Below are 22,722 nucleotides of genomic sequence, written 5' to 3'. Positions count from 1 at the left end.
CCTAGATGACTGACAGCTGGAGTGAGTGAGGCTTGGCTGCCCAGTTGGAGACCTTGGAGCTGAGGGGACGCTGGGCCCCTGCACATTAGCTCAATGGTGAGCCACTTGTTCTGATCAACATCTCTTCCCAAACTCAAAATATGTTCAGGGGGCTGCACTTTTCTCCCATTTAAAATCAAAACCACCTGGTTGAGTTCCAAGGTCATTGCAATCGATGATTCCCAGCGAGGAGGCAGCCAACGAAGACTCCCCTGAGCCCTGCAGCAGCCCTCTGTGGGTGTTCTCTGAGGGAGGACGATGGGGACAGTGCCCCTCGGATTTCCACGTGGACCTTACAGAGAAGCCAGGCGGTGTGGGACTGCTCACCCCTGCTTTGGTCCGTGCTTCCCCATTCCTGCACGGGCATTAGTTAATTAACTCTATTTTCTGAAACTCTCTGCTTGTTGGGGGACAGGTTGTAATCTACTCCAGACTGAGCATTTTCCTTCATGGGACCAACAGATGCTACATCATTTGAAAATGGCATCAACTGCCTTTGGAACAGTGAAGGCATGAGCATCTTTAGTTCCAGGGTGAATCCAGTCAGTGGAGTGCTGACGCAGATCAGTTCCCACAAGACGAACACAAGCAAACAAACAATAAGCAAAACCCCCAAGCCTGCTGCCAGAGTGGACTCTGACTCAGGGCGGTCCCTTGTGGTGCAGAGTAGAACTGTCCCACAGGGTTTTCACGACTGTGATCTCAGTGGAAGCAGATTGGCAGGCCTTTCTTCTGCATCACCTCTGGATGGGTCTGAATGCCAAATTGTAGTAGTTAAATTTGAACCGTTTGTACCACCTAGGGACCACTAAGAAGTCTGGCAGCTACCAGATCAGCAACTATTGGATAGTAAAGTGTAAGCACTGCAGCTTGATAACGGATAACTTCAAGCATCCTGAAGTTTGGTCCGTTTTGAATCTCTCTCTCGTGTACACACACCTACCACCAACCACCACCATCACCACCACCTCATCTTCCTGGTAATTTGACGTATTGCTTGTGCTCTGGACACTTTGCCTCTCTGGTTGATCAAAGCTTCCTGCTGGTGGGTGATGGAGTGGCCCCAGAGTGGTTTGTGTAGGACCAAAGGGCTTGCTAGTGAGCAAAAAGACATATCCTATGAAACAAATTTTTAATTTTTATTTTACATATTTATACATTAAACTTTCAAGGGACCCTCGGAATCCAACAGAATGTTAATAGCACATCTAAAAATGAACTTCAGGTAGTCAACATTCACAAAATGTTGAAAACTGATTAAAATATACATATTACGGAGAGCTACAACTTCACTACGAGGCAGGCATGTATTTTTGGACTTGGATAGCACCGTCATTTACAGTTCTTCTTTAAAACTACAGTGAAGGATGAAAGTCATCAATGGGGAAATACTGCTCCAACGGAAAAGAACCCTCTAAACAAAGAAAAACAAAGCGAAAACTACCCTCTCTGGTGAGCCAGGATTCGTGATGGTGGGAGTCCTGTACAGTTGGTAACAATGTTTCTATTAAAACGCCTGGTATTTAGTGGCACAAGTACAAAACTCAGGGAAATGAAGCCGCAGAGGCCAACCACTGGACGCGAAGCTTCAGCCGCGATCGATGACGGACACGGTGTCGGTACTGCGCCCGCCACCTTAAGCAACGGCATGTTCACAACCACAGAAGCAACATAAACTCCAGCTTGCTGTCCGCTCGAGGGGGCATCTCATTTCGCAGGCATCTTCTCTGCCAGGTGCTTCTGCTGACTCTCAGCATGTCTGTAAGAGCAACAGGGGGGAGAATTATTGAGGGCCCGGAACAAAGGCCCATGCTGCCAGCCTCCTCCTCCCGGAGGCTCAGAGCCACCGCCAACGCAGCCCCGGAGAAGGAGCAGCCGCTCTGCCGCCTCTTCTGTTCACATACTCGATGCGTGATTCCGTTTCGTCAGTAAGCCATTCAATGAAACTGAGACTTGTACAAAACTACTTAATCTGCCTCTTCCACGACTCCTGGAGCGAGGGATTTGGTTGTGAGCGAGGCCATGAAGGTCTTATTCCTAAGCTGCACACCAGTGGGGTGAGAGACACTCCCGCCGTCAAGGAGAGCGAAATGACACGAATAGAGGCCAGGGAATCCCATCACCCGCTGCCATCGAGTTGATGCCAACTCTCAGCGACCCCATTAGGGCAGAACACAGCTGCTTCCCACGGTTTTCTCGGCTGTAAACCTTTACAGAAACGGACAGTCTCATCTCCCCAAGGAGTGCCTGGTAGATTTGAACTGCTGACCTTGCAGTGAGTAACCCTTGATGCCACCAGGGTTCCCTGAAGCAGGGGAATATCCGCCTCCCCCCCCCCCCCAAAAACAAAACAAAACAAAACCGAACTCACTGTCACCGAGTCAATACTGACTCACAGCGCCCCTACAGGGCAGACCAGAACTGCTCCTGTGGGTTCCAGAGATGTGACCCAATGGGAGTGGAAAGCCACATCTTTCTCTGAAGAAAGGGACTCTCGTATTGCCATTGAGTCAGTGCCGACTCACAGCAGAGTAGAAAGCCCAGTCTTTCTCCTGCAAGCTGCTGCTGGTTTTGAACTGCTGACCACGAGGACAGTCTGGGAGACAGACAGTAAGTGCTGAGCGAAGAGACAAATGGCAAAGACGCTTGTTATCTAGACGCTGTTAGCTACACACCCACCTGGAGCCTGTAACCCAATCTCATCCCTCCCAAAGCCACCTCCTTCCCATCAGTTGGTAGACCCTTGTGGATGACCTACTCCCCAGGCATAAGTCACCCCTGAAACCCCAGTCAGTCCTGAAGTGGGCTCAAGGCGGTGGGGCAGGCGAGGGTGGAGAGGCTTCGTCACCACGAACGCTCTATTATGAACCGTGAGCCCGAAGTCCGGCCATTCAGGAAGCGAGCAGCCAGTGGAGACCAGAAAGGGGTACAACCAACTGATTTATGTTTCCAGCCCTTGAAGGCGCACAAAGTTAATGTCTTTCTACAGACTGGTGAAGTCTGCAGGTGGTTTTGAAGGGAGATTTTAAGAAATTATGTATTTGGCCCGAAGAAACAAACAAATAAGTAAAATAAGTGGGTGGTTTCCAGCTGCAATTCAAAGTTGGGAGACCGTATATCCCTGTGCCGTTCAAACCCGGGTACTCCGTGCCGTGGAGCTGAGCCCTGCCTTCACGCAGGCTATGGTCCGTCGAGGAAAGACAAGCAGCCCTTGGGAAACGGGAGGGAGGAGCCTTATTTACCATGCTGAGCAGCTTGCAAATCAATGACGACATTCCTGGGACAACACAGAAGCTCAGGAAAAAGCCATCATCAGCCCCTCCCCGTCATTTCTTTAAAAATCAAAGAAACATGATGCTCTTTAACAGGCCATTTCACGCCAGCTCTGCGCACAAAGGACACGGACGGTCTTCCTTAAGGGCCTCGTGAACCTCACTTACACCATGATCATGTCCGCTGAGCTGAGAGCGCCTGCAACCAATTAAATGACGCAGGTCCTACAGCAGCTCGTCAGCGGGGTGTGTGTGTGTGTAAATAGTTTTGTTGCTATTTCATAACTGTGATTTTGCTACTATTATGAATCATAATGTAAATATCTGATATATAGGATATATTTTCATTGTTACAAATTGAACATTATTAAAGCATAGTGATGAATCACAACAACAATATGTAATTCTATATTGTCAAATACTCATTTCTAGTTACAAATAAATTAAATTTTGTCTTGAAGCGTGGGGTATAGCATGGGGAACAGTCACATGGGTGGACCCGCCTGGAGATGGACAGAGGAGTGGTGTCTCGGTTCCTAAGATCATCAGAAATATGTGTTTTCTGATGGTCTTAGGCGACCCCTGTGAAAGGATCATTTGACCCCCAAAGGGGTCATGACCCACAGGTTGAGAACCGATGATCTAAACCCATTGACTCTCAATTTAACCCAGGAATCAATATTAAAAACCTTGTGGAGTTTTACAGAACCCTGACCCTGGGCCATACCACAGAATCTCTCGGGGGCAGAGCTCTGATAGTAATGTTTGGGGTCCCCCTCGCTGCCGTCGAGCTATCTGGACTCATTCTGGGACCGAGTGCAGCTGTACCTGTGAGGTGCTGAGGCTGCGATCTTTACAAAGGCGGAAAGCCCTGTCTTTCTCCCCGAGCAGCTGGGGGGTCCAAACTGCTAACCTTGGGGTGAGCAGCCCAAGAACCCCCTTTTTCATCGCCAGTGAGAAAGAATTCATAGCACCTTGAATGCCATGCATCGGGCTGTGCTCTGCAAGGTCTGTAGTTCGAAATCAGCAGCCACTTCCCGGGAGAAAGATGGAGCTTTCTCCTCCCGTACAGCTTTACCATCTCGTAACCCACAGGGGCAGTTCTACTCTGTCCTATGGAGTGGAGGTGAGTCAGCAGACTGTAGCTGTGAGTTTTATTTGTACTTTAATGAAGCCAGAAGAGGAGTCTGGGTGTGTGTGGGAGGGGTGGGGGTGGTTTGGGGGAGTGGTGGCAGGGACAAAATCTGTGTAAGTCACAGGTGAGAGGAAGCGGTGAGGTTCTGAGCTCCCTCTCCATGGGTTTTCCTACCGGTAACTGCTGCGCTAAGTGTCTGCTCTGTGAAGGCACTGTGGGGACAACCTGATGTGTGTGTTATTCCATTCAGTCGTCACAATAGCCCTGGGTCCGCTGTAAACTCCCCCCCGCCCCTCCAGATGAGGAACCGGCAGGCAGCCTTGCTGACTGTCCCTCTGAGCCCTTTGGGCGGTACCCTCCAGGGGCAGCAGGGCTTGTGGGGGAGCCCCATCACCACACGCAGTGTCTGCCTTCCAGAAGCTGCTCAGTCGGGTGTGCCTGCGAGTGGAGCAGAACTGGGGCGTGACGTCAGCCTGGCTGCAGCGCCTGACTGCAGACTCCCAGCCATCCCTGGCTGCTCCAAGGATGCTCACTGTGGATTGTCCACGGATCCCCGCTCCTCCCCAGAGCGGCGTCAAATGCTCGGGAAGCAAGGCCTTTGGGAGGAAACCTGCTGGGCACCACGGATCCCTGCCAACCTCCCTGCCTGGGAAGGCAGCTGCTTGTGTTGTGACTCGTCTTTGCTTGCCAACTCTCCGTTGGCCTCCCCGGGTTGCCATGCCTCTGAGGGCGGGCATCGGCGCTCCTCAGCTGCTGTGCGCTCCATCGCACAGAGGGAGCTGCTGTTCTTGTTAGGTGCCCCGGAGGCAGTTCTGACTCCTAGTGACCTTGACCCTACGCCCAAGACAACAGGCACTGTCCGCCCTGCACCAGCCTCCCGACTGTTATGTCTGAGCCCGGGCTGCAGCCACTGTGTCGATTCATCTCCTCCGGGGCCTTCTTGTTGACCTTCTGCTCAGCCAAACAGGGTGCATTCCTCCAGGGACCGTTCTTAAAAGAGCCTCCTGCTCCAGGGAGAAATTCTTGATTCTTCATTCAGCTACATTAAACTACCGGGTAGTGTGAAGATGACTTCAGGGGATAGTTTTGGTTTAAAGTTTAAAGATGATCTCAGGGCCATGGTTTCCAGGGTCCATCCACCCTCCACAAGTCAAGAGAATCTACACTCTTGGGGAGAATCTGCAATTCGGTTTTGCATTTCTCCTTGAAGTCAGGATTCTTCTATGGAATCTTTGAGCAACATGTTGGGACATTTCCCTTCTTCTGCTCTCCCGGGTTTCATGGCAGGGGACGGATTTGTCCCTGGAGGCAATTGGCCACACATTCTATAGCCTCTTTTGATTCTTGTCTGCTCCTTCTTCCTCTGTCGCCCCAGGGGAATAGAGACCAGTGTCTTGGATGGCCAGCGAACAAGCTTTTAGGGAACAGATTACAAGGATTTACATACAACTTCCTCCCTGGGGGATGGACAACAGAAAAGTGGGTGAAGGGAGACGTTGGACAGGGCAAGGTATGACAAAATAATAATTTATAAATTATCAAGGGTTCATGAGGAAGGGGAAATGGGGATGGAGGGGGAAAATGAGGAGCTGATGCCAGGGGCTTATGTGGAGAGCAAATGTTTTGAGAATGATGAGGGCAACGAATGTACAAATGTGCTTTATACAATATAGGAAGTTTTAGCCTATCACCAAGCCCCATTGTTTGTGTAAATTGTGTCCAGGGCGAGTCAACAATTCATGCATTGTGGTTTACAGCTGGCCTATACCTGCATAACTTCCTTTTCTCAGCTGTGTTTTAAATTATATGCTACTGGCTAAGTTAATGACACTATCAATAGAAATACCGTATGCCTCAGGGAGATGATTGATAATGTTCTCTAACATAAACGACACTGATATCTCTAAAGTGAACCATAGGTATAGGAATGGATTTGGGGCTGGCACTTAATTCTAGCCCCAATCTTAGAACAATCCATCCTTATGACATGGCCCTGCCTGATGCTCACCCTCATGAAGAGATCACTTCTGAAGACATGGGTGCTGTGTGTCACCAAGGGTGGAGAGGAAATGATGCTCAGAGCTCAGCAAGGATAGTGCCTGGCTCTTAAAGACTCGGCTTCAAACAAGCAACCATTTAAGTGAGGCATCAACTAAATTCACATGGAGGAAGCACACCAGCCTATGTGATCCAAGAATTCTCATTATATAATCCAAATCCAAAGGAGGAAGTGGTAGCAAAACTTAAATTGTGGACACCTGGTTTTCAGAAGGCTGTGGATAAAGGACAGTGGAAGCCCAGAATCCATTTTCAGGGTCCACACATAGATTAAGCCTCAGGTATAGGCCTTTTTACCGTAGTTGAGGGACGTGAATAGGCTTGTTATCAGACAAGGCAGGTACACTCACTGCCAACAAGTGGATTCTGACTCCTAGAGACCCTGTAAGACAGGGTAGAACTTCTCCTGGGGGTTTCCTAGACTGTAACTCTTTATGGGAATTGAAAGCCTCATTTTCCTGCCTTGGATCAGCTGGTGGTTTTGAACTGCTGACCTTGCCGTTTTCAGCACAACACGTAACCACTATGCCACCAGCACTCCCTATGGCAGATATAGTTAGTTTAAAATGTAATATCATCTGAACTCCCTTTTGACCCAGTAAAAATTGTTCCAGCTTTTTTTACCCATTTAAAATTTGTTTTTGTTTCTAAAATTTTCTATTTGATTGAAGTTGTTCTGTTTTACTTATAGTTGCTTTTAGCTTTTAGTTGTTGTTCTTTTTTGCTATGTTTTTCTATACAGGAAATCCAGGATAGATCAACCTATACAGACAGAACTTCGATTAATAGTTTCTTGGGGGCATGGCTGGGGAGGTTGGGGGCAAATGGGGAGTTAGTACAACAAAGACTAAAATGTTCTAAAATAGATTGTGGTCATGATTTTTATGGCATAATTATTTTTTATATTAATGAATTATTGAATTATAAAATATGTGGATTATGTGCCAATAAAAGTGTTTTTTAAAAAGAGAAGCTGTTGTGTTTTATCAAATGCGTTTTCTACTCCCGTCGTTTCATCTATCGACGGTTAGTACACTACGTTGATCAACTTCCCGTGTGGACCCGTCCTGGAGTGACGAGCGCCTGGCCATGGTGGGAGACTCTTTCACTGTGCAGGTGGGGTCTGTGCACTGGGACTCTGCATCTATGTTTCCAGGAGCTGCTGGCGTTGGAGTTTTCTTGTTGTATCTTTGTCCAGTTTGGGGATTAGGGCGATGACTATGTGACAGCATGAATTAGGGAGCCTCCTTCCTTCTCCATCTTTTGGAAGACCTTAACCAGTACTGGTGTCAATTCTTCTCTAAATGTTTGGCAGCAGGCATCCGTTTCTAGCAGCTTCCGAGGTGAATCCAGTGTGCAGCTCAAACTGATAATTACGGATCTGAACTGACACCTGGGACAGGCGGAGTCGGACGGGGGAAGAGAAGAGGTCAATTAAATTTCCCAACCGTCCACAGTCCAGTTTCCAAGTTTCTGAGATCTGGCTGTGGAGATTTAAGTAGCACCTGGCCAGCCTATTAGTAAAGTGAGTTTTCTGACACCAGGAATAGACATACAGGCTTCTTCCCATCCACCAGAAGCCTTGAAGGGAGATTGTTATCTGCCTGATGATTCAATTCAATTGCTCCAATATAAAGGGTTATTCCAACACCTTTAAATTAGTGACTGTCTCCTTTTAACCCCATAACATTTTGTGCTCTGTTCGCCATGAGCAAACCTTATGAAGGGTATGAAAAACGCTGTTAGCCTAAATAATAGTTTGACACCTTGAAAGATGGGGAAAGACTCCCGTAGTTTCCACGGGATGAAGAATGCCAACCGTGCGTTGAGGGGCAGAGTAAGACGTCTGCTATACTGGGCAAGTCACCAAGTTTAAAAAACGAATTCAGGTAGGTCTCTGAAGGTGCAGGTCTGAGTTGCATATCGCACAGTGTTAGCACCTGTACACCATTTTCTTAGACCAAGAAATAAAGGGGGTCTTAGGGTGGTTGGTGCAGTACCCAGATACACCGGTAGATGGCGATAATCTTATTGTGGATGCAGGTAAATCTGCTGTAAGAGAAGGCATATTGTTTCTCTGTCTCCCCCCACTCCCCACCCCAATCCCACCTCACGAGGAGAAAAGCAGGAAGATATTTAAAGCATGCAAAGCAGAGTGCAACCTCTGGGTCTTAAAATTTCAAAAGCCCACTCGGAGTTTTGGCAGCCTTTATTTTGCTACCCACATATTTTTGATAACATGGGTGTCGTCAGAAAACACTTCCACCCCGTTCTACACACTGAGAAGAGGTCCTGAAGGAGCACCCAGGCGTCCACGCTTCCCGGGGGCTGGCTGTAACTGCTCCACGTGCGCGCACTCCTGATGGGACTGTGCCCAGCAGGGCCCTTTCCTTTCTTGGGGAGCATGTGCCCCCTGAATAACTTCTCTGGGATGAACAGTGACCTCCTGGGCTGAATAGTCATGGTCACCCCCTGTCTTCAGGACTTCCTCTGGGCTGTGCAGGACAAGGATGGAAGTGTAGGCATGTTTGCAGGATGCCCGCGCTTTACAGTCTGGGACGGGGCTAGGCTGGTCCACTAGAAGTGTGTGAAGAGCCAGGCTCTCTGTCGGAATGAACCTGTTTTTCTTCTCCCCGCCACCCCAGGCAGGGAAGCACTCTTTAAGGAGGGGCAGTTGAAGCAAGCCCAGTTAGAAACTCGAGTCCTGGAGTTTCCACATGGAGAGGAAAATCTGGTGGCCCTGGTGCCACTTGCTGGGAAGCCTGTGTCCCAGCCCTTTGAGCATGGCTGAGGCAATCACGAGCCAGGTGCCTGACCAGCCGGTGCCTCTCTGTGGCGCCCACCCGAGGCTGCTCCTGCCCGGGCCACAGGACAGCACGAGATGGCTTAGAGCCAACTCCCCGAGGGACAGTGCTTGAGGATAAAGTCCTCTCAGGTCCACACCCTTGACCTGACTCAGGTGGGTGTAAGAAGTCTAGTGCATTCACGATCCAGCACCAGGGCAGGATGGCTGTTTGAAAAGCACTTGGTCAGGAGGCACACTGGCTCCCGCTCCAGCAGGAGAGCTGGTGTTTGTAGAGCAGAGGGTTTGCCCTGGAGGAAGGGCAGTGGGCTGGCCCGTGTCCCTCTTGCCTGGCTTTGAATCCCCACAGCACCCGGGCTGCATCTGCCCTGTAGGAAGGGCAAGCTGCACTCACCTGGTCAAGTCTTCGATGTCCACCAGCATGGCGTCTTGCTCTGTGTGCAGTTCATCTCGGATGAGAAGCAGCTGGACCAACTCTTCATTCAAGCCTGGAACACAGAAAAGGGGCATTGACAAACAGCCAGCTCCGCCCCTCAGCTGCAGGCAGAGCCCCAGGCTGGACCAGACGGACCAGACACTCCTGCTGGGTGAGGTGTCGGTTTCTAACAACCAGGTGGGAGGGTTGAAGGCCTGGTGGTCCAGGCCTGGAAGGCCACAGCTCTGAAAGCCTTAGGGCGTCCAGTCTCACTCCACACCCATGGAGCGGGGAGCCGCCAGTCAGAAGGGACCCGGTGGCACTGGTTTGGTTTTACCTTGGCATGTGTGCGGGACAAACCACGGCAGACCCACAACTGCGGACAAGACACCTATTCCCGCCCAACTTGGAGACGTATTGGAGGAGCTCATTGGTGAGACCTGGCTGGTGTGCGTAGCCATGAAGGCAGCTGAAGACAAGGAGGGAAGCCAAGGGTGGTGGGAGAGGGAAGCATCGGATGTTAGGGGGGAAACATCACTGGTCAGATAAAGGAGGATTCTGTTTTTGAAGAAATGTCAACAAAACCAGGCAAGGTCAGGAGCCTAACGCCTCTCCTGCCCTCCACCTCAGGCTGCCCCTGCCCCCTGAGCCTGTCCAGCACTGCCCAGCGCCGCCCAGCACTCCCACCAGACACCTGGCTGCAGAGGGAGGCCTGACCGTCGTCCGAGATGCTCACAGGCTCTCCGCAGCACCAGGGAAGGCGGCCCCTCTGCAGACGCAGTGCCTGCGCTGGAGTGTCATCTCAGACACAGGAACGCCCCATCAGGGAGCTAGAGTGGAAAGTCTGAAGCAGTGACGTCGGCAAGCAGGTGCCAGCAAAGATTTCCGGTGGGACCAATGGTGAAAGAGCTCCACGGCTCACTGAGAGCTTGCACGTTCAAGTCCACCTGAGGCAGCGTGGAAGAAACGCCTGCTGATCTACTTCCAGAAACAACAGCCACTGGAGAAATGCCTCCCCCGCCTGACTCGGTGCACAGGGGTCCTGTGGCTCCTGTCCTGAGAAGATGTGAACAGGCACAGAGCTTGCTGTCTCTCCTCTGAGCAGCAAAGAATTTGCACTGCAAGGGCCAGGTGTTGGGTGAGTGGGGGGGAAGAACACTCAGCTCAGAAGTGCTCTGAGCAGAGAAACAAAGGGAAGCACAGGGAGGCTGGGACAGACACCCCTTGAAATGCTTTTAGAGAGCCCGGCTTCCAATACTGCATTTATCTGTTCCATTTCCCATTTTTTAAAAAGAGGAGGAAAAAAAAATCACACACAAAGGTCTAAATTTCATCTATTCCTGAAAAGGGCAGGATGGCAATTTCGTGATCTAAAAAGTCGATGGAAGATGTTTCTGTGGTGAAACGCCGAGAGCCTTTTACGTTCTTGAAGGTGACCCTGTGGAGACAGGGGAGAACAGCCCAGAGGGCTTCCGCGGCTGCCATCTTTGCAGGATCCGACGGCCTCATCGTCCTCCCTTGGAGGGGCTGCTGGGTGGAACCCATAACCTTCCAGTTAGCTTCCGAGTGCTCTACCTGCAGCAGCACCTGGGCTCCGTAGCAAGCTTAGTAATGTATTCTCGGCAAAAATGAAAATGCACCTGGGGAATTTGCAAACGATCTCGGGACTCTTCATGAAAATGTTCAACTCTTCATCTGAACACCAAAGGTTCATACATGACACTAAATATGTCCAATTCTAGCTCTCCCAGTGCTTTTTCTTGAAGTAGCCTTTTGCGCTTAAAACAAACAAAATCAAACAAAACCCCTACCAGTCTACGGCCATCAAGTCGATTCTGACACCGTCTCTCTGCAGGGCTTCTGAGGGCTGGCTTCGCTAGGGTTTGTAAACCTCGAGGGGAGCAGACAGCCTCCTCTTTCTCCTGAGAAGTGGTTGATGCGTTTGAACCCCAAGCCTCACCCAAGAGTGCTAATGGGCTACTTTTATAGTCGACCAAGACCAAACTCACTGCCCTTGAATCCAGTCTCGCTCACAGTGGCTTTATGAATGGAATAAAACTGCCCTTGGGGTTTTGTGAGGCTATACATTTTTACAGGAAGAGAAAGCCTCATCTTTCTTCGACTGAGAGGCTGGTGGTTTCAAACTGTGGACCTTGGGGGTCCGCAGCCCCACTCATCACCCACTCCATCACCAGGGCTCCTCCCTTCTGTGCGAGCCCCCAATCAGCTGCCCGCTTCTGTGGAGACTCGGTGCCCAGGAATTTAAGGCCCATGCTGTCGTCGTCGCTCGATGCCATCGAGGCGATTCCGACCCATAGCAGCCCGAACGCTGCCCTGTCCGGTGCCATGTGCATACTTGTTCTGATGTTTGGGCTCATCGATGTGGTCGCTGTGAGAGTCCATCTCGTGGGGGGCCTTCCCTCCTCTTCACTGCCCCTCTCGTTTACCAAGCACGGTGTCCTCTAATGTAGCCTTCTGGCTGCCCTTCTTCCAAGAGAGATTTGTTTGCTCTTTTCGGATGAAGACTTTCAAACCAATACAAAAGCAGAGGGTAGTTTAACGATCCCCCTGTATCCAACCAGCTTCAACACTTATCACCGTCAATTCTGATTCATGTCTCTCTCCTTGGATGATCTTAAAGCCAATTCCAGACACCCCAGCATTTCATCTGTGGATGCTCCAGTACGCATCTCTAAGAGGCAGGGCCCCTTTTAAAATCAACATAAGCGCAATCCCTTACACGGAGCAGAGAGCTGCCTGGGACGCTCAAAGGCTTCTCACAGCCCCAGGGAGGAGGCCTGCACATGCTGAGTGAGGGAAACGCATGATCTGAAGATACGGGCAAGGCGGCTACGAGCAGCAGTCAGATGTGTGAGACCTAAATACATAAACTGGCTCAATACCTGAAGTAAACACATGCATCTGTCATCACACGCCCGTCAGTGTTCAAATACTCTTGAGGAGCTCAGAAACGATGATTCTCCTCCTTCTCTTTCTTACAGTAGATTAAAGAAAATGCATTTGATTAACATGTCTCTTGGGTTGCTTTTATTCTACAAGTGCGTGTGATTTTCTAGAATCATAGATTTCCTAGACTGGAGGGATCGTGGATTCAGCTGGCCCTATCATGCTGTCGGAATCCTTCGGTGCCTGGCTAACTGAGAGGGTGCAGCTTGGAACACACCCAGACGTGCCTGGAAAGAAAAGTCCGACCATCTATTGGGGAAAACCAGTCATTGCGACGCGCTGGGAGCACAGCTCGCCTGTCACACACACGGGGCTGAAGTGACTCGGACTCGGGCTGGGCCACGCTCTCTTCCGTCAGCCAAGCCACGGCGTGTTCTTTGCAGGACCAATCACCTCTTGCGATCACCACGCGTGGCCACCCCCTCTGGACCCTTCTGCTAGAGGCTCTTCCCCGATTCTGGGGGAGAAAAAGATCCACACATTGCCACAGATTGGTCCTTTAAATGCCCACCACCTGAAGTCCCGTGGAATACATCAAATTTGATTTGAAGATGACACGAATTTATGTACAAGTGAAGTCAACAGTTGACTTGTCCAGCAGACGACTTGTCAATATGGAATTTTGTTCTAGAAACAGAAGTTGAGTGCCAAGAAGGGCAGACCTTGTGCCTGAAGTGGGGGTCATCTTGAAACATTCTAAAAAGTTTTACAGTAAACACAACAACAAACCACCCCAAACCCAGAGCCTGGTGATCCTCCTCCTTTTCCTTGTGAGCACACAGGAGGTGCCCAGTGGACCCGAGCAGCAAGTCGTGCACCTCCCTGGCACCCGCCTGGCGGCCAGGCCCAGCTGGTACTTACTTTCTATCTGGGAGTGCAGGTCGTTGACGATCACCTGGAGCTGCCCAATAGTCATGTCTCTCAGGTCCGTGGGTTTTAAACTTCTTTTCATCAAGCATTCACTTATATGAGGCATGTGTGGCAGCTACCGGTACAAAGAGGGAGAGGGGAGGTGTGGGATGGCATAGCCCTTCACTGAAGAAAAGATAGCAGCGGATCTCCTGCAAGACTCCCTCCCTCCTCGATCCCTCCCTCCCCCTCCCCCTCCCTCCATTGAAGAAAGGTCAGGTGGTAGAGTTCCTGGCCTGTGGCTTTCCCAGGCTGGGGTCCTCTATGCACATGTCATACTCCGCAGTGTCCAAGGCTCTCTGCGGGTGTGACAACTGGGCGCTCAGGAGTACAGCCACAGGTAAGTTATTGGGGGGCACCAATCAGATCGATGGCATGGATAATCGTTTCGGCTAGTTTTCTTTTGCGTGGACCCCAAGTTACAAGCATGAGCTCCATTTTATTGAGAAGAAAACTGAGACTTTAGCCACTGGCCCAAAGATCAGGTCAGTGAATCGCAGAGCTAGAACGTAAACACTCTCCAATTCAGAGCTCGAAATCACGAGGGCCCGTGGTCTCCCTGAAGGGCTCTCGCAGTCATGAGTCTGCCACAGCCAACAGCTTCTTAACCTGGGAGGGCTTAGACGCACCCCACACCAGTTACTATGGCCCCCGAGGCACAGCGGGCAGGACTACAGAGCAAAGCCGGGTGTGTGCCATCCGCGCCTCTGGTCTCTTGCACAGACACACCGGTCAGGAGACGTGAAGCACATGCAATGGTTTCTCAGCGGCAGTGCCCCACCAGGACTGCCTCGGAGAAGCCAAGCCGAGGTTTGCAGGATTCTGGGGCGCATGCCGCAGCTCCCCCAACCCCTCGCGTACTTTTCCGTCTTGGCTGCTCACCAGATCGGCGACGGGAGACTTTTTCCTGTTCTGCTTCTCCACCTCGACTTGCATTTTGGCCATCGGCTTGGCCATGGCAAGGGCCATTTTGGCTTCGGCCTGCAGTTTCTTTTGCCTGGTGAGGAAGTCCATGTCGTCCAGGGACTCGGAATCCTCCTCAGTCGTGTCTCTATCAGAATAGGAAGAACTCTGTTTGCTCTGTGAAGGGAGAAAGCGCAGCCCTGAGCATGGCAGGCTGAAGACGAGCCACGTGGCATTCACTCCCCAAGCCTGCTCTCCCATCCGCATGCCCGAGAGCCCCGCCGCCCGCCACGAACGCGAGGTGACGCCGACCAACACCTACTAACAGACACAGATGTTCGATTGCCCGCGCATCAATCCTACATTGAGATTTTGGTGTAAGTAGAAAACTCCGCCCAAGCTCACTGCCCCCCAGCCACCTCCAGGGCAGCCAAACACTGCCCCTGTGGAGGTGCAAGACTGCACATAGCTACAAGAGAAGAGCCCCCCCCTTCTCCAGGGGGCCTGGTAGTTCCAAACTGCGCCCTTGCGGTTAGCAGCCCGAGTGGGCCCCTACTGCGACACCAGGGTCCCCATAGGTAGGAAGGGTCCTATGGGTAAGTAGAGGGATGCTCGGGATCTGACACACTTCACACATTTCTTAGATTTTTTTGGGGGGGGGCTCTAAGTTTTCCTGAGGTGGCCAGACACTCAAAATATTGAACCTAGAGCCAAAGGCAACTGGTGGGCCGCAGAGTAGACAGGATTTAGGCACCTGCTGCTGGGGCTGGGGGAGGGCTGGCAGAATAATGATCTATGTGCCGGGCTGCCAAGCACACCATCCGCAGTTCGGACCGGCGCTCAGCAGCCTCTCTGTGTGCTAGCCTTTGCCTGGTTCCCCCGCCTTGTTTCAAATGTGTGTGACTGCTAGTTTATACTTACCTTTTTAAGCCCAATGGGGAAGGAATGCTATTTAACATGTTTCCTTATGTAACTTTTTCTCTAATGGATTAATAGGCAAACCCTGCCAGTTCATGCTAACAAATCTCGTCTCTCCTTGTTGTATCTTATAAGCTGGACTGTCTTGGGTAAGTTTGATTTTTTTCAATCACTTCTCAAAGCATGCAATTTCAGGAGCCAATTGCTTCTTTAATCTCTGCGGCGCATACCCCTGGCTGACCGCAGAGAAGAAGATGAAGGGACCAGCAGGGCGCCGGGCAGAGCTGCAGCACGGTGCCTCGCTAGACTCACCATGGGCGACAGGGGGGTGTCCAGGCTTGTTTCGGTCTTACTGTCATCAGCATCGCTGTCCTTGTCGCTGCCGCTGTCGTTGACGAAGCAGATCTGCAGGTTCATCCCACTCTGTAGTCTGGGCAGAAACAAACAGGACGCTCATGCCACACCCTCCCGACGGGGCCACTAAAAAGTAGGGTACGTTTGCTCGGCCGAGGGAAGTGAGTGACTGACAGAACTGCAGACCTGAAACTGACAGTGCTTATTAGGTCTCCCAACAATCCTACTAGGGAGTCCCGGTGGTGCAGCAGTCACATGCTCGGTTTCTAACCGGAAGATGGGCAGTTCGAAGCCACCAGCCGCTCTGTAAGACAAAGGTGAGGCAGTCTGACGGCAGCCTGGAAGCCCTGGGGGGACCGTTCTACTCTGTACCCCATGGATGCTGAGTTAGGATTAACTTGGTGGCACACAACGACATCCTGTTTTTAAGTTAATGTCCAGTGGGTAATAAACCAAGGTCATGTATGACAGCACCCAGCACCGCGCCAAACACGGAGCAGGCACACGATGGAACTGCACTGCGTCTCTAAGTCTGCCTTGCTCTCGATGCAGATGAACGGGGGACCTGGGCCGCAGAGGGGCGCCGGGTGGGTGCCAACTACAGCCCTTTCCTGGGGATACTTCGAAGCAGCTCACTGCAGCCAGCAGCAGCTCGGGGCTGCGCTTCCCTAGTACATTAAAAAAAAAATCTCTGAAGGAAGTGGACCTTTACCAAAAGTGAAGATGAAAAATTAAACTCACTGCCATCGAGCGGATGGCGACTCACAGTGACGCTGTAGGACAGGCTAGACCTGCCCCCAGGTTCCTAAGCCTGAAACTCTTCATGCGAGCAGAAAGCCCTTATTCCTCCCGAGGATTGGCTGGTGGCTTCAGACTGCTGACTCTGAAGCTTGCGGGCCGACGTGAGGTCACGACACCACCAGGGCTCCTACAGGGAAGCTAGGAAGGCCGTTGAGGTTGTTCACAGGCTCACCCTAGGGAAATGTAAGGGAGCCCCAAACTCGGAACGGCACAACTTCCAAACACAGCAAGTTTGCTCAAGCCCACCTGAAGCCCGCAGGCCGCGACCTCGCGAGAGCTCATTACGTCTGGGGGAGCCCTGCGTCTCCAGGAGGGATGCGCCAGAAACCTGGTCACCCAGGGCAGCCCCGCTGTGCAGCTGTGATACAGTCAACCAGGCTCTTTGTTCTAAGGTTCTTTTGAAGTTGAACACACGTCAGTACAGTCAGGCAGTGCAGAGTCTTTTAACAAGCGAATCTCTCACAGCCCCCATCCCTTGTGAGCTTAAAGGAAGAAAAGGCAACAAGAGACGGAACAGATGCTAACGCTACGGCGGAGTCTGGGGCAGAGGACGCGGGGACTGGGTGGGCTGCAGGCCTGCCTCAGGAAGAGAGGCAAAGGGGGCTTGTCTGATCACTGACGTTTGCACTGTGCCAACTCCAGTGAGTGGGGACACTTTGGAGAAGTCCCCCAGTTGGCTCTCTTTGGAGCCAGGTGTCATTCAGCATTGTGTTGGGGATGTGCTGCCACCTATTGTTAAATTCTGGGATTACCGCAAGTTCCAAGTACTCCTCTCTGGGTGGCTGATGGGTTTGGCGTGGTTTGGTTTCAGGGACTGCAAGGAGAACCAGGGTGCTGCTACAGCCAGTTCAGGTTGCCTGCCAAGTGGAACACAGCTTCTGAACCCTCGTCTCTTTCTCCGAGCACAATACGTAACCCCCAGGACCCTCAGTTTCCTCATCTGTAAAGGGGGGTGAACAAGGCCCAGCCCAATGCTTTCATAGGAAAGATTAAAAGAGGCTGAACGCTTGGCTTACACAGTAATGACCCTGTTCCGGACCCTCCTTTCTCCAAGCCGAGCAGAAAGAACTCTGGAGTTCAGAGTTGAGGCGACTTTGTAAAGAGAACATTAAAGCCACTTTCTCTAACACCTATCACTCCGCCCCCGCAGTTCCCACTGAACAAGCAGCTCTCGGACAAAGTGCGCTCCAACTGTCTTTAATAGACAATCTATCCCCCACTCGGGTCACAATTCGTGTCTCCTAACTGTCGTCCACTGGACGCCCCCCGCCGCCCTGCCAGAGAACTACACTTTGTTACTCTCTGATCCCATATCATTGAGGCAAAACATTTTACTGTCTGTACATGGTCTTGGGGGTGGGGGTTGGAAAACAAAACAAAGCCACCAACAAGAGCATGTCAAGACGGGAATGCGATGAGAGCGAAAACTGAAAACGAAAAGCAGGCGGCATATTTTAGAGGCCAACCGAATTTGATTGTTGTATTACCTAGAAGTTTCTGTTATTTTCCAATCCAGCTACTGTTCGCTTGCAGACTGTCTCGTCCTTACCTGACCTTGCACATCACAGCCACAGTGTGTCACACCTCCACGGCCCGACTCTTCCATGCGTTCGTGACCGGTCTGGCAGTAACACATGCAGAGGTGGGAGGTAAGGGTAATAGGCTCTGGTGGATGACGGCGTCAGCTTAACTTGGACGTGATTCTCAGTGGTTTGGCAGTTTTATAACGACAACATCTAGCAGCATATGATTAAATGTAACTGTCACGTGATGATATAATTAGGCTGCTCTGTACCGACACGGCCATTCGCCATTCTGTGATGTGGTCACCTTCCATTTTCTCATCATGACAATTTTTACACAAAGACTTGATCTTTGGAACCTAAGCCCATCCATAAGCTGTGCCTACCCAATGTGTATCGGATGATCAAACTGTGAAGCAACTCCGAATCCACTCAATGGCCGAAGCGGGCCCAAGTGATATTACAGCGAGGCTACAGACAAGGTAACTGCTACCCACAGAGTGAAGCTTAAAAGCACCCCAGCTACACAATTTCACTCTACAGAATAAATCTGGTCATATATCTTCAGTTCTTCTTCCAAACAAACTTCTACAAAGGATCAATCCAGACGTGAGTCAGCCAGCCCAGTGTCGCTAACCCAGGAAAGGCAGAATGGGAGAACTGGAAGGATTTAGTAGTCAGGTGAAAGGTGAAAGCAGCTCAGGTAGAAATTCAGAAAAATTGCCTTAGTGCCACATTATCACCGCAGGAAACGGAACAGAGCTTCTGACGGGGCGGGGCTTACAATTCCTTGTAGTGGCAATCGCCAAGACCGGTACTCTCAGGAAAAGGAAATTCTGTGACAAACCAGCTAATAGCTCAGAAGGGATTTCTGTAAAGGCATCTTAAGGCGGGCTCAGGTTTCAAGAAGGATTTGCTTGCTGTTAGCCTTGAAGCGGGTTTTAAGATGAGACGGCTTTGGGTGAAGCCCAACCAGCTCCCCGTGGCCTGACTCTCGGGTGACTGGGCTCCACTGAAGGTCTCCCTGACACAGGGTCATGAAACATGGGACCCTTCCTTCTGGAGGGTCACCTCTGGGCCCCTGTCCCTCGTCCTGCAGAGCGTCTGAGACTCACGGGCTGCAGGGGCTCCAGTTTGCCCGATCTCTCAAGCACAGCTAGAAATGAACACAAAACACTCTCCTCGGCTTAATGCCAGACAGGCTTCCGGGGTATCCAACTGAAGGTGACCAGCTATTTCCAGTGATACTTAGCACACCACTGTGTGCCTGCCCACCGTGTTCACTGCTTGTCCTGAAAGGTTAGAGATCAGTATCTCACAAACCAAAGAACCAAACTCACGGCCACGGAGTTGCTTCCGATGTGTAAGACCCGACAGGACAGGGGAGGGCTGTCCCGGGGAGTGTCTTTGAGACCGTCTCTCTCTACGGGAGTAGAAAGCCTTATCTTTCTCCCTCGGAGCAGCTGGGGTTTTGAGAGTGACCCACATGTAGCCACTACTTTGCCTGGGGCCCCGTGTACCACACGGAGGTGGACACCCAGCCACGCTGCTGCTCAGAGCTACTGACAGGAGCACCAGGGGTGCAGAGCGGGAAGGCTGGGTGGAGAAGGCTCGGGAAGCACACCCCGAGAAAGAGACGCAGGCTTTCTGGCCATCTCAGGGTGAGCCATGTGGCTTCCATTACAGCGCCGAGTGACCGGCCAGGGCATTTGGGAGAATCCGCTCAGTGACAACAGCTGCTTGGCATTTACAGGAAGGATGACTGTCACTCAGAAAGGCCGGTGCTGACTTAACTACCACCACTCAGGGATATTATTAAAATATGCACAGAAATGGAAGGATGGCAAAGATGAGACATCTCAAAAACCTGACCAAGTAGTAGCAATACTTTCTGGTAAAGAGATATCACATTAAAAAAAATCCGAGGGACAAGACAAGTTGGCTCTCTGGGAGAAACAATGCCACGGTCCCGGTGACCCTGGTGGGGCGGGTGGCGCCGTGAATCTGGCCCTGTGCAGGGCCGTGGCTCCTGGCAGCTGGAATTCAGCGCGCTTGATGCCAGCTCCGAATCCCAGAGCTGTCCTGAGCTTTCTGATCTCTCATCACCAGCTCGGAATACCAGCACCTAGCTGCACATGTGGAAGATTCTTTGGTTTTTATCCCTCCACACCCTGTTGCTGGGCAAACGCTGGGCTTCGAACCACAAGGCCAGCAGGTCTAGCCCACCGGCCCCCCCCTCTGAGGAAGGAAGGTGAAACTTAACAGCCTCAGAAACCCTAGACAGCTCGCTATGAGTCCGAACCGACTCGATGGCAGTGGGCCGGAGTGACCCTACAGCCAGTGAGGTTACAGCCAAGGTGACTGCTACCCAGAGATGTCAAATGACACGCCCAGGTCTATGACAGATGGGACATAATGGCCCTGGTTCTTCCTTCGTCTGTGTCTGTAGCCTCTGTCATGCGACTTTGGAACATCTTCCATTGAGAGGTGGACTCTGCTCTTCTACCACTCTGTGGTTCGTCTTGATGACTGGAATGCACAGCAAACAACACAATTGGTTCCCGTGATTCTGCATGAGGCCTTCCCCATTCCCCTCCTCTGTGAACCTGCCGCTGCCCTTCGGACACATCTGCCCATTGCTTTTTTATTGTGCATCATCCCCGTGGCCACAGATGTAGTTAGCTGACCCCCGAGTCCTGGCTCCTGGTGGCCCTGTCCACACCGCCCCGTTCTGCACCATCTCTGTGATCTGTTTTGGGCCCCAGAGAGCTTTCACTGGCGGATTTGGGGAAGTTCAAGCTCATTGGGCCTGTCTTCCTCGTCTGGAAGCTCTGCCGAAACCTGCTCAGTGTGACTAACCTGTAAGCCTCTACTCATCGATGAGTGGCAGCTGGGAATCGAACCCAGGTCGCCTGCATGGGAGGCAAGAATTGTACCATTGATCCACTACCGCTCCCGAGGCCAGAGGGAACGGACACAAACTCGTACAGCAAGAGAAGACCGGCTGGGCTGCCGAGGTGAATCCAGTGACCTTACCCCACACTACACTCAACCACAAGGTAGAGTTTATTAGATCCTGGATCCCGCTAGGCTTCTCACCGTGAGCTCTGACCTGTGTTTGCTTATCATTTTGTGGCAATTACAGGGTTTTTCTTAGGAAACTGAGCAAGAGGAAACTTCCCACAGGCCTGTGGGTTTGAAGCCCCATCACTCATTATCTGCCTGTAGTCCGCGTGGCCCACAAGCCACTGCCCCTGCCGCGCTGTTCGCTCTGCAGGGCCCCAACCAGCCCGTGGCCCAGCCGCTCAAAGATATTATTTCCATTTATCTTAATGGATCTTTGATGCATTATTCAAAGGTTTGATACACAATGAGTAATCACCCTCATTTTTATACCATATATTTTCCTGTTTCGTGAGCATTTCGGGGAGGATGGAGCACAGAATACAAATTGTGGCCACCCCGGGGTTGCTAATGACCACACCGCATTTCTCCTGAGGTTTTGCCACTAAGCGGGGGAAAGGCAGGGCTTTCTAACCCTGAAAACAGTCACCGTCTCAGAAACTCACAGGGGCAGTTCCACCCTGTCCTGCAGGGTCGCTATGTAGAGTGGACATCACCTCGAGGCAGTGAGTTTGGTCTATAGTTTGTTTTTGTTCTTAAGAGAGCGCGGGGTGGCGGGGGTGGGGGGCGGTGAGTGGCAGCTGAGGTTTGGATCGGCTGCAGATGTACCATAGGCGTGATGTTCCCTCTCTCAATAGACTGTGTGGTGGGAGGTGAAGACGAGCCATTTCCACTCCTGGAGGAGCTGCTCCCCTCATTCTCGGAGTGCTGTGCCCCCCCACCCCCTTCCTCCTGACTGCTCCAAATGGGTAGGTTTACCACGAGGCTGCAGGAAAGGCCGACTGTACTTTCAAGTAAAAAAGCAAGGAAGCACAGTTTCCCATAACCCTGTGGGGGTTATGGTAAACAACCAAGGTTTCATCTTCTTTTCTGTAGGTGGGATTGGGTTAAGCTGCGCTTGGTGAAGGGTATGCATGCCCACAAGAGAACAGTAGGTATCTCTCTGATGGAGCGATACATATGTTACCGCCGCTGATAGTGCTCGTCCGGCATGTGTGAACACCCCGCAAAACAGTTCCAAAAGTGACTGATCCAGCTACGCAAAGTGAACAGGGCACAGGGATGCTTGAAGTGCCGTCTCCCTTTCCCAGCGGGGGAAGGGGAAACACATCATTCAGTTGGAAGCTCTGAGTCGGCAGTGTGTGGCTACCTTCACGTGACGAGATCTGTCTCATTTGACCTGCACCCCCAGAGTAACAACCCGGACATGCAAATGCTAGCAACAGGGACAATCACACAAAATTCTAGCGAATTTCCGATCCAGGCAATGTCAGTTCTACAGATCTTACAGAGCCAGTAGGCCTGATCTGCTGCGCCCTGTGACGGGCACTCGGTACACGCAGAGCATACACAGAGCGGCACACAGTGTACCCGCGGCATGACATCGCAACACATTTGCCTTACACGGCCCCTTCAATGGCATTGAATGTGTGAACCACATCGTATCGGCATCACCATGGTCTCTTTCCAAAGTTCTCCTTCACTCCTAACAGAAGCTCAGT

General features: G+C 51.5%; 1 protein-coding gene across 3 annotated transcripts in view; it reads right to left on the bottom strand.

Moving 5' to 3' along the window:
- Positions 1–1,178: 1,178 nt before the first annotated feature.
- Positions 1,179–22,722, bottom strand: part of SCHIP1 (schwannomin interacting protein 1) — a 146,573-nt gene continuing 125,029 nt past the window's right edge. For 2 of the 3 annotated variants that reach the window (XM_075546973.1, XM_075546975.1), the window contains 5 exons: positions 15,732–15,849; positions 14,481–14,678; positions 13,551–13,674; positions 9,702–9,795; positions 1,180–1,798 (listed from right to left, as the gene is read on the bottom strand). In XM_075546973.1, the coding sequence (XP_075403088.1) occupies positions 1,747–1,798; positions 9,702–9,795; positions 13,551–13,674; positions 14,481–14,678; positions 15,732–15,849 (586 nt within the window). In that variant the 3' untranslated portion in view covers positions 1,180–1,746. Of the gene's footprint in view, positions 1,799–9,701; positions 9,796–13,550; positions 13,675–14,480; positions 14,679–15,731; positions 15,850–22,722 lie in introns of all 3 variants that reach the window. The other variant, XM_075546974.1, reaches the window with a different exon arrangement.

This window comes from Tenrec ecaudatus, chromosome 4 (genome assembly GCF_050624435.1).
Source record: "Tenrec ecaudatus isolate mTenEca1 chromosome 4, mTenEca1.hap1, whole genome shotgun sequence".
NCBI classification, from domain to species: domain Eukaryota; kingdom Metazoa; phylum Chordata; class Mammalia; order Afrosoricida; family Tenrecidae; genus Tenrec; species Tenrec ecaudatus.
The sequence above is the reverse complement of the archived record's forward strand: the minus strand, read 5'-3'. Positions and strand labels throughout refer to the sequence as shown.